The sequence below is a fragment of the Myotis nattereri genome, assembly GCF_964212035.1.
Source record: "Myotis nattereri genome assembly, chromosome: 13".
NCBI lineage: Eukaryota > Metazoa > Chordata > Mammalia > Chiroptera > Vespertilionidae > Myotis > Myotis nattereri.
Genome location: NC_138088.1, coordinates 16,807,137 through 16,819,279, shown reverse-complemented (window position 1 = coordinate 16,819,279; position 12,143 = coordinate 16,807,137). Strand labels below are relative to the sequence as shown.

Here is a 12,143-nt window from a genome sequence, read left to right as displayed (position 1 = left end):
TGTGTAGTGACTTTTCCATGAAAAACGTGGCTCCCTCCCCCACCCCCGGGGAAGCGTGGCGTGCTCCCGTCTGTCCCTGCCTGCAGGTCACGCCTGTGACAGAACTTCATCGCGGCCTTGGGCGGACCTGCAAAGTTGGCCCTTCTCCGGGGCAGGTAGATTGCCCCCAGTGATGAAACCGCGCGTCCCTAACGTGTTTGCTTCTGACGGGAACGAGTGCGCGGGGAGGCGCCATCTGTTTACCTGCTGGTGGGAGCCGCAGGTGAAACGCGTGTTGTCAGATAGTAGGTCTACAGTGAAAGGTAAACACATCCCCCGGCGGCTCCCCCGGAGCTCTGAGGCTCTTGTTAATGGCGATGGGGTATCGCCCTGCGTGTATCGCTGACTGAATGTTTAACTTACGCTAATGCAACTATGTCTAAAAGGAGGTAAGTCACGTTATTTGCTCAGTGGTCTGACCTCCCTCTTTTAGAGTAGGCCCTGGCCTTCACTGTCCCAGAGAAGGGGAGGCCCCAGCACAAAAGTGAAGAGAATAAGTTAGTTTGTTGTTTTTGTGTTTTTGTTTTTGTCTGAGCTTCCAGCGCCTAAGTCCTGGCGATTTAACAGTTTCTCTTTGCTTATTGTGACTACACAAATGTAAGAGATGACTCAAGAACCTGACCCTCAGGTAAGATAAGGTAGCATTCAACGGTGCTGAACTCGGATGCAGTTTCTCTTTCTTAAATTGCGTAATTCGGAACTAACATAGGCAGAGAGTACTTCATTATGCAGGAGAAATTCAGGTGCTGAAAGGTTTTGCAGTGCATATAAGGCCAGGTTATAAGGCTAATAGCATTTTAGGATGAGTAAAGGAAGTGCTGTCGAAGCAGATTAATTTCTCCTTTCCACCGCCACGCCCAGCATGGGAAGCTGCTCTTCATTAGGTTGTGGATCAGTGACTTTCTATATTAAGAATCATTTCTTATGTAGGCTCAATTGACCATTGTCTTCCTGGCTACTCTTAATTGGAAAAACTCCCAAATATAAAGCGTCTGCTGCTTGGCAAGTGGCAACAGGCTGCACCTTTTAATGAAGGGTTTAATGGTGGTTGTGTTCAAAAGACTGGTTTAAAGGTTGATGCCAGCCTTATTTGACTTGTGAGAGGATAGGCAACTGCTAATAACCTTACATTTATGCTGTTTCTTCAGCTGTTTGCCTGCATTTTACATAGTGTTGATCTATAGTGACGTGACTTAAAGATTTTCAAGTGTTATCCAAACCACATTTTACAACTGCGGAAACAGACCAAGAATAGTTGAGTGCCGTGTGCAAAATCAGTTAGTGGCAGAGGTAGGAATTGAATCCAAATATCCATGATCTAGTGCAGTGATGGCGAACCTATGTATTCATTTTTTTGGTTGATTTTTCTTTGTTAAATGGCATTTAAATATATAAAATAAATATCAAAAATATAAGTCTTTGTTTTGCTATGGTTGCAAATATCAAAAAATTTCTATATGTGACACAGCACCAGAGTTAAGTTAGGGTTTTTCAAAATGCTGACATGCCGAGCTCAAAAGGTTCGCCATCACTGATCTAGTGCTCCTCATGATGCCTTTATAGACAATATATTATTTAAATTTTCTGAAAAAGCTGCTTCGATGGACAAAAATATAAAGTATTGTGAGAGACAACTGTAGTACCTCTTTTCTTTCCTCTTGTCTTCTAAGGAGCTTGATGATTTAAGTTCAGGCGTAGGCAGGGAGATTACTGAAGTTGAAGCCACTATGTATGTGGTGACAGTTTTGAATGAGTTGATAATCCCTGCCAGTTCCCAGTGAGAACTCATTTAATGCAGTTATGTCATACCTTAGTTTTCACACCATGTTAGGCATGTTCCCATTTTATGTCCAGTCTAATAGCCCAACAGATATATGCTATCGACCTGCTTTTACTGGTAAGGAGAGTGAACTAGGTCACAAGTTATCAAAATCTAACTTCATGTTCAGTGCTCTTTTTTACATCACACTTAAAAATAATTGTTGCTAACTATGTGACAGAATATAGAACTGGAAACCATTGAGGACCAGTGTCAACATACCTGGGTTCTGGTTGAGAGCCTTTTCTTGAATTACTGTTTTTTCTCTTTTTTTCCTCTTCTCTGGACATTTGTTTAATGATATACTCAGTGATGCTGACATTAATATGTATCCCACAGTGTTCTTGAGTAGGTATTCAAGTGCTTTTAAATTTTAAGGCATTTTATAAATGCCTCCTTGTTAAAAGCAATTTGAGCTCTTAGAAATGGTGTCATCTGAAAATAAATGTTGAAATCTTAAGGTTTTTTTTTGTTTTTTTAAATATATTTTATTGATTTTTTACAGAGAGGAAGGGAGAGGGATAGAGAGCTAGAAACATCGATGAGAGAGAAACATCGACCAACGCCTCCTGCACACCTCCCACTGGGGATGTGTCTGCAACCAAGGTACATGCCCTTGACCGGAATCGAACCTAGGACCCTTCAGTCCGCAGGCCGACTCACTATCCACTGAGCCAAACCGGTTTGGCGAAATCTTAAGTTTTTAAACATGAAGGACACTTACCTAATTCCCTGACTTTATAGTTGAAGAAACTGAAGCCAAAATTTGTTTGCATTTATACAAAATAATTGCATATATCTAACTAGAACCTAGATCTCTAGACACCTGGTTCAGTGCCCTTTCCAGGGTAGCACTCAACTATTAGGAATTCCTAAGTAATGATTTAAAGCAAACGAGTTGTGTGTGTGTGGGTTTTTTTTTTGTTTGTTTTTTAAACTTAAGATCTTTGAATGAATTTGGCTGGAGATACAGTCTCTTTGAACTTTTATTTGTATTCTACTTCATCTTTACTAATGAAGAATCCAATTATCATTGAATAACTGTTATACTTTGTTATCAGACTCCAACTGGTCTTAATTTGGGAAATGATAGAACATATTTGTAAATTGATGCTTTTGACATTTTTAATTGGCCCAGTAGGAAACTTGATACTTGAGTTAAATTCAGGAGACAGGAAAACGTAGAATGAGAGGATAGAAGAGAATTTCCTAGTTAGGCAGTGGTAGAGCTTAAGCTAGAATTTATCAGCCGTGGGCAAACTACGGCCCGCGGGCCGGATCCAGCCCGTTTGAAGTGAATAAAACTAAAACAAAAAAGACCGTACCCTTTTATGTAATGATGTTTACTTCGAATTTATATTAGTTCACACAAACACTCCATCCGGCTTTTGTTCCGGCCCTCCGGTTCAGTTTAAGAACCCATTGTGGCCCTCGAGTCAAAAAGTTTGCCCACCCCTGATTTAGGCCATTTAGAATTGAAGGTCAGATAAAGAGCTTCCCAGACAAGGAAAAGCTGAAGGAGTTCATCACCACCAAACCAGTATTACATGAAATGTTGAAGAGGAAATAAAAGGTCAAAAATAGGAACAATAAAATGGCAATAAATGCAACAATTGAATCTAAAAATCAAAATAAATGAACAAAGAATCTAATGAACAAAATAAACTGATGAATAAAATAGAACCAGAGGCACAGAAACATGGAACATGGAATCTCAGAGGGAAGGGAGAAGGGAACCAGGAAGAGATTAACCAAAGAATTTACATGTATTACCAATGGACACAGACAATAGGGTGGTGAAGGCCTGGGGTGGGGTGGGAACCAGGTGGAGGGAGGCAATGGGGAAAATAGGAGGAACATCTGTAATCTCAACAATAAAGGTTTAAAAAAAAGATCTTAGCTCAGCTCTTCTGACTCCTACTTTATGCACTTTTCACTGAGCAACACTATTTCAAAACACCCCTATGCATATTGCCCTTCCCCCCCTAACATCAGTGTCTAGACTGGTTTTGGGCATTGCTTACAGCTTGAGTTTGTACCAGGCAAGACTGGGAAAATGAGGTAGGGAGACAGGGAGAGTGTTTGCTCTAGAGCTGAGGAGCCCTATTCTTTGGCCTGCCCAGACAGGTCAGATTTGGTCAAAGACTATTCTGGGACTCGACATTACTGTGTCCTACACGATGATTCTGGAACCACTTCTGTGGGTTGGCCTACATCGGAAAATTTATGTGGGATGTGGGTGGGGTCCTGGGGTATTTTTCTCCTAACACTCAAGACTTTGAGGTGCATCCAACAAGATCTGCCAACCCACTGAGATGGAGAACATTCCTATGAAGACTAAAATTTGGCTAAGTTTGAAACTGCCTTTATTGAGCTGTTTCTTTAGCGCCTTTAAAACAGAATTTTCAAGCTCATTTCAGGACTTGTGTCTTTTATAAGAAATGAAAATTTCAATTACTGCACAAACTTTTATGTATAGGACTACTTAGTGAGGCAAATGAACTTTTAAAATAAAATGAAATTGTTTTATTTATGAAATACTGTATTTTGAAGAACTAAAACAGGAATCCTTTTACAGAACTGTGCAATGTTGTCAGCTGTTAATGCTTATATTTATAAATAGGTCATCTTTGTTTGAAAAGCATACAAGGTTTTCTAACTCCAAATCTTCCCAGCCACAGTATTGCTACATTAAGCAGAACTGTCAAAGATAAAACAGAATCAAAATGATTGTCTAGACTGAATGTTAACCCTTTCCTGTAACATTGGTTAATAACATCTCTTTACCTCTTCATACTTACTTGTTTTATAAATTGTTATTAAAAAACTATTATAATACCCTCCTAGGTAGTGAAGAGTTTAAACCATTGATGTTACTTTCTAAATATCCCATGAGGCCTATAACTATATACCTAATTACCTCATGGAAAATTATTTCTGTGCCTGTGAATGGCAGACTCAGTGAACAGACTGTGTTTGGGTTGGGGGTGGCATGCATTAGAAATATTTATCTAAAGTAATTGATTATTATAAATGACTGTTAGGTAACTTTTATTTATCTGAAATGCTGAAAAAAAATTCTCTTTTGAATTTTTAATTTTTTACTAACAATATTATGTTTATCACTTTATTTTTCTCCTCTTGAATTTTAACATTATTTTTATGGCCATATTCATTTAGATATTTTTCTAGTATGAGTTACATTAACTGCACAATATCTGATCTTTATTCTGTGGAATGACTTTTCTTTCCTCTGGTCAATTCCTATAAGTTATAACATTGCTTAATTAATGGAACATTCTGTTGGTTTCAGGCATTTAGCTTATCAGTCCAGTGATCACTTTCTAATATTCTAACCATCAATTTTTAATAGCACCAATATTCAAGTGTATCTGACCAGATTTAGAATTGGGTCTCTCCTGATAACCTTCAGCCTTTACTCTCTTCCCCAAATGTGAAGACTGGCATGTTCCTTGGAATCAGAGTGTTCACTAAAAAAAAAATTAAAAAAAATACTGTAATAAACCATAAGCATGGATTCTTATTTTCAAATAGCAAAGCGAGCTTATAAGTTAGATGACCACATGTCCCAGTTTACCCAGAACAATCCTGGATCATACCTGTTACTCTGGCATAATTATAAATAGCTCTTCCTTTACTCTCAAAAGTGTCCTGTTTGGATAATAAATCATCTAGTCACATACTTATATACTATAATCATTTGTTATAGTAGATTTGGGTTGTTGAAATGTTATTTGAAATAGGACCATAAGACAAATATATATATACATATACACACACACACACACACATATGTATTTATCTATAATATACATATACATACATATAATTATATATCATTGGTCATTTTATTGTATTAAGATAGTTCTGAGTGTCTAAATGTAGTATATTGAATAAGAAAGCACGTGCTTTGAAGTTAGGAATCATTTGTCTTCTGACCTTTGGCAGGTTATAAAACTTTTCTGAACTTTTTATTTCTGTTAAACGGAGACAATAGCAATACCGAACCAATAGAATTATTGTAAAGATTTAAAGGTGATAACATATAAAAATGTTTTATAGCTTCAAATTCCTATGTAATTGTGAGTCATTTTTATGCCACACATGTGCTCCTGAAAATTGGATTTAAAATGAATAATTGTATCTAATTTAGGGGAACTTGCTATCTAACAGAGAATAGATAGTCTTTTAGAAGTGTTTTACTGTAATGGGGAGCAGGAATAAGAGCAGCTGGAGATATATGTGGAATTAAGAGGGGCTGAATTTCAACATATTTGTATGCTGAAAAGAGTGATCCAATAGAAAACAAAAAAATAGATGATGCTGGACAGAGGGACATACTCCTTGAGTATGCAAGAAGGCATATGATCTAGAATACAAATGGAAAGATTGGCCTTAACATAATCTAAGGAGCACAAATACGTCTCTAGTCGTTTCACTTAAATTATACCGTTGGCTTTTTTTTATTTTTTATTTTTTTAATGTATAGTAGTGAAATCACGGATCCCAAGTTCACTGAATTTTGGAAAAAAATTTTGTGTAGATACCACCTAGGTTAGCATACAAAACATGTTCATCTCCCCAGAAAATTCTCTCCTGCCTCTTTTTAATCCATCCCACTCCCTGTCCCACCCGGCAACCATTTTCTTTTTTAAAAAAATCTTCATTTTGAAACTATTATATATGTCCCCCACTGACCCCTTCTGGCCCGCCCCCCATTTTCTCCCCCTACCCCAGGTCTTCACCATCCTATTGTCTTGTCACATGTCTTCATTGCTCCTGGATATATGCTTAGGACTGGAATTGCTGGGTCACATAGTAATATTATGTGTTCTTTTTTGAGGAACTGACAAATTTTTTTCCAAGCCGGCTGCAGCATTTTACGTTTCCAATAGCAGTGTGTGAGGAATACATTTTTGCCTATACTTGTTATTTATTGTCTGCCATTCTTTGCTGAGAGATTCTTTGTGCTTGTTGAGGCATATCTTCAACACTCATTCTGCTTACAACTCTGCCTTAGCCTGCATTTCCTGCTTGTGCAGGGCCTTATGCTCAGAAGGTATTGATTAGGGCTCTTTCTGGGCTTGATCGTGCCCATAGTCCTGGGCACATGTACATGGCATTCTAGATAATCAGGAATATGCCGAACTTTTCAAAACCTTTTATGGTAATCTCATGTCCCCACCAAGAAGATGGAGTTTTTAGTAAGATGGTTGTTGATGAGAGAGAAGAATCACACATGAAGCTGAGGTTTCTGGATTTAAAAAGAGAATGATTAGCCCTAACCGGTTTGGCTCAGCGGATAGAGCGTTGGCCTACGGACTCAAGGGTCCCAGGTTCGATTCCGGTCAAGGGCATGTACCTTGGTTGCTGGCACATCTCCAGTAGGGGGTGTGCAAGAGGCAGCTGATCGATGTTTCTCTCTCATTGATGTTTCTAACTCTCTATCCCTCTCCCCTACTCTCTTTAAAAAATCAATAAAATATATTTAAAAAAAAAGAGAATGATCAGTGTAAGAGTTAAGGACACTCGTTATAGTATTTCTTCTAGCACCATAAGTATAACTAAACATTTCTACTGTTCTGAGGGCCAATCAATATTAACATATTAATATATAAGCAATTTATTTCTCCAGGTCTTTTTTTTGTTTGTTTTTTACATATGCATAACTTTATTTATTTATTTATTGGTATTTTATTTTTTTTCAGTCTGCAGGCCGATACTCTATCCACTGAGCCAATGTATTTTATTTTTTTTAATACCTTAAAGTATTACAAAGGGTATTACATATGTCTCCTCCCCCCCCCCCCCCCAGGTCTTTTACTCTAATATTTATTTCAGTGTGCAAAATTTGTTAAGTGTCCAAAAAAGTAATACAATATAGGTTTATGTTGGCTGGAGCCCTGAATTATGAGACTTTAAAAAATTACACCTCCTCTCCACAAAAAAAAAGTCATTGAGAATCTTTTATGCTAGCATATATTCCAGGAAAAAGGCACTGCTAAGATTTGCAACAAAAATAGTAATTCCAGTATGGCTCAGTCATAGTTTTTGGCCATAGTAGACCCCATGTTGTTCACATCTAGTAAAGCAAGAAAAAAAATAAATGCTTATTATATAGTGCCTTCATCATTTAAGAAGGGTAATACATATTATTTACTGGCCTGGACTCTAGTTTATATGTGCTTGCATTTAAGAAACTATCCATTTTAAAGAATTAGTGTTTGTAATAGAGTTCATTTGTCATATTACAGTGAAGTCATACAGTAGTTTGTCAATTATGTACAATGATGGAGAGGAAAACATTACATGAGTAGTTTAAAATCATTTGCTTTTATAAATTATTGAGTAGTTTTTACTTAACTGACTATATGAAGACACCTTTTATGTGCTACTTTAAGTTTAGACCTTCTTAGACAGCCACTGCTTCTGCAATAGTTTCTACAGAGGCTTTGAACCATTGCAGCTTGACAGCATCTCTCTTGCAATGCAGGACAGTAGTTAATGTCTAAATTCTTCTTCTTTTGTCCTTTAGATAAGAAGCTCTGAATCACATTTCATACGGTTTGCTGAAAAGATTGAGCAATTATCATCTAGCAATATATGTTTCTTATTGTAAATTACTAGAGGCCCGGTGCACAAAAATTTGTGCACTCGGGGTGGAGGGGGGCCCCTCAGCCTGGCCTGTGCCCTCTCGCAGTCTGGGACCCCTTGGGAGATAACGACCTGCTGGCTTAGGCCTGCTCCTGGGTGGCAGAGGGCAGGCCCAATCTCTAGGTGCAGCCCCTGGTCGGGCTCAGAGCAGGGCCGATTGGGGAGTTGGGGTGCCGCCCCGTCATACACAGAGCAGAGCGATCGGGAGGTTGTGATTCCACCCACAGTCACGCTCAGGGTAGGGCCGATTGGGGGGTTGGGGCACCATCCCCTGTCACACTCAAGGCAGGGTCGATGGGGAGGTTGTGGCGCCACCCCCTGTCATGCACAGAGCAGGGCCAATTGGGGTTGGGGCATTTCCCCCTGTCACTCACAGAGCAGGGCCCATCAGAGGTGTTGGGGCTCTGTACCCTGTCACGCACAGAGCAGGGCCAATCAGGGGGTTGGGGTGCAGCCCCCTGTCACGCACAGAGCAGGGCCGATCAGGGGGTTGGGGCGCCGCACCCTGTCACACACACAGCCGCAGGGCGATCAGGGGGTTTGGGCGCTGCCCCCGTCACGCTGATCCCGTTGCTGGGAGGCCTCGTGGCTCCGCTGATCCTAGTGCTGGGAGGCATATTACCCTTTTACTATATAGGGTAGAGGCCTGGTGCATGGGTGGGTGCCCGCTGGTTTGCCCTGGAGGGTGTCCTGGATGAGGGTGGGGGTCCCCACTGGGGTGTCTGGCCAGCCTGGGTGAGGGGATGATGGCTGTTTGCAGCTGGTCACACACCCTTCAGGGTGGGGGTCCCCACTGGGGTGCCTGGCCAGTCTGGGTGAGGAGCTGAGGGCTGTTTTCAGGCTGGTGGTGACTGAAGCTCCCAACCGCTCCTTTTTTTCTTTTTCTTTTTTATTCTTGGCCAGCTTTAGCTTTGAGGCTTGGCTCCAGCTCTTAGGCCTCCGCTGCTGAAAGTAGGTTTCTGGCCTTTGCTTACAATGTTGCGATCCTGCTGGCTGAAGCCGGGCAGGTTTCTGGGGTTTTGTTTAGCTTCTATGTTTGTTACATAGTTGCTTGCAGCTCAGAGGCCTGCAGCGGCAGGCGGGGAACGTTGGAGTCCTCCGTCACTGAAGCAAGCAAGCCTCATGTTAGTTTCAAGCTGCCTGGCTGCCGGCCGCCATCTTGGCTGGCAATTAATTTGCATATTGCCCTGTTAGCCAATGGGAAGGGTAGCGGTCGTACGCCAATTACCATGTTTCTCTTTTATTAGATAGGATAATATCACAGCAAGGTAGGGGTGACATGAGGACATGAACTTCCATGTCCTTGACTGCTCCAGGACTTGCTCCATGCTCTTTAATAACTTTCAGTAGTTGCGTGACTTACTAGTTAGAGAGAGTTAATTATTATGTCAATTGAGTATAAAACTTTGTTGTAAGAGGTCTTCTTTTTTTTAAGTATATTTTATTGATTTTTTACAGAGAGGAAGGGAGAGAGATAGAGAGAAACATCGATGAGAGAGAAACATCGATCAGCTGCCTCTTGCACATCTCCCACTGGGGATGTTCCCGCAACCCAGGCACATGCCCTTGACCGGAATCGAACCTGGGACCTTTCAGTCCGCAGGCCAGTGCTCTATCCACTGAGCCAAACCGGTTTCGGCTGTAAGAGGTCTTTAAAAAATCATTAAAATTAATTAGATTGAATCATTGACTGTTGAGTATTAGGGAAAAAAAAATCACAGGATCTGGTTTCTTGTTATATTTTATTTCATCTGATTTAAAAGTCATCATGCTTTCTAAATGGCTTTGTGCTACCTCTAAGTTGTTGTCCTACATGTAATAGGAAAATAAAGGGTTTAATAAACTAGTATGTTAGGTTTATTTTTCATGACAAGGTAAAGATATGTTTATTTGTGTGCATTTTACGCATCACCTTTCTTTCAGAATTATTTCTAACTTGTGCTTGTATTTTGTTTTTTAGTGAAAATATTCTCTTTGGAATGGGAAATCCTCTTCTCGACATCACTGCTGTAGTGGATAAGGATTTCCTTGATAAGTAAGTGTTAAACTCTTCATATGTACTGTGTGAAGCATATCTAAAGAGAAACTGCTGAAAACTCTAGAATTGAATTTACTCTGTAACACCTTTAATTGGAGAAAAACTCAGGTAATTTAAATCTGTTTATTGCAGTTGTACTATCATTATTTGAGTGTTTGACCACAATTTTCCCTGGGAAAACTTGGTACATTTGTTCATCCCTATTGTTATTTTCATTTAAACTTTATTTTTTTTATTCTTTGTGAGGAAGAAGTATATATGATTTATCTAATGATTTAATTTCCGATATTCAAAATTAAAAAAAATTCCCAAAATTTAAAAAATTAATGTTAGTGGATCATTTCACCCCAAAACAGCAGAATATACATTCTTTTCAAGTGCACATTGAACATTTTCTAGGATAGACACATGTTAGGATACAAAACAAATCTTAATAAATTTAAAAAGATTGAAATCATCAAGCATCTTCTCTGACCAAAAGGGTATGAAATTAGAAATTAATCACAAGGAAAAAACTGAAAAACACAAAGACATGGAGACTAAATAACATGTTACTAACAATGAATGGGATAACAATGAGATCAAGGAAGAAATCAAAAGCTACCTTGAAACATGAAAATGAGAACACAACATCCCCAAACCTCTGGGACATAGTGAAAGCAGTTTTAATAGTAAAATTCATAGCATTACAGGCATACCTCAAGGATCAAGAAAAATCTCACTCTAACCGGTTTGGCTCAGTGGATAGAGCGTCGGCCTGCGGACTGAAGGGTCCCAGGTTTGATTCCGGTCAAGGGCATGTACCTTGGTTGTGGGCACATCCCCAGTAGGGGGTATGCAGGAGGCAGCTGATCGATGTTTCTCTCTCATCAATGTTTCTAACTCTCTACCCCTCTTCCTTCCTCTCTATAAAAAATCAATAAAATATATTTAAAAAAAACCCTCAAACTATCTAACTTTCCACTTAAAGGAACTAGAAAAAAAAACAACAAATTCCAAAGTGAGTAGAAAGAAGGAAATAATAAAGAATAGAGTAGAAATAAATGAAATAGAGTCCAAAGAAACAATTCAAAAGATCAATGAAACTAAGAGCTGGTTCTTTGAAAAGATAAACAAAATTGGCAAACCTTTAACCAGAGTCATCAAGAAAAATTGAGTGAGGACCCAAATAAATAAAATCAGAAATGAAAGAGGAGCAGTAAAAACTAAGACCACAGAAATACAAAGGATTGTAAGAAAATAACTACAAACATCTATATGCCAACAAATTGGACAATCTGAATGAAAAGGATAAATTCCTAGAAACATACCATTTTCCAAAACTGAATTAGGAAGAATAAAAGTATTTGAATAGACAGATTACAACTAGTGAAATTGAAGCGGTAATAAAAAAACTCCCAACAAATGAAAAGTCTTGGACTGGATGGCTTCACAGGCAAATTTTACCAAACATTCAAAGAACTAACTCCTCTCCTTCTCAAACTATTCCAGAAAGTTCAAAAGGAGGGAAGTCTCCTAAGCTCATTTTACGAGGCCAGCATTATCTTAATTCCAAAACCAGAAAAAAATACG

The 12,143-nt window shown here is 39.1% G+C and overlaps 1 protein-coding gene across 2 annotated transcripts in view; it reads left to right on the top strand.

The window, feature by feature from the left end:
- The window catches only part of ADK (adenosine kinase), a 474,216-nt gene that overhangs the window by 36,052 nt on the left and 426,021 nt on the right, over positions 1 to 12,143 (top strand). For both annotated transcript variants that reach the window (XM_081105246.1, XM_081105247.1), the window contains exon 2: positions 10,494 to 10,568. In XM_081105246.1, the coding sequence (XP_080961372.1) occupies positions 10,494 to 10,568 (75 nt within the window). The remainder of the gene's footprint in view (positions 1 to 10,493; positions 10,569 to 12,143) is intronic.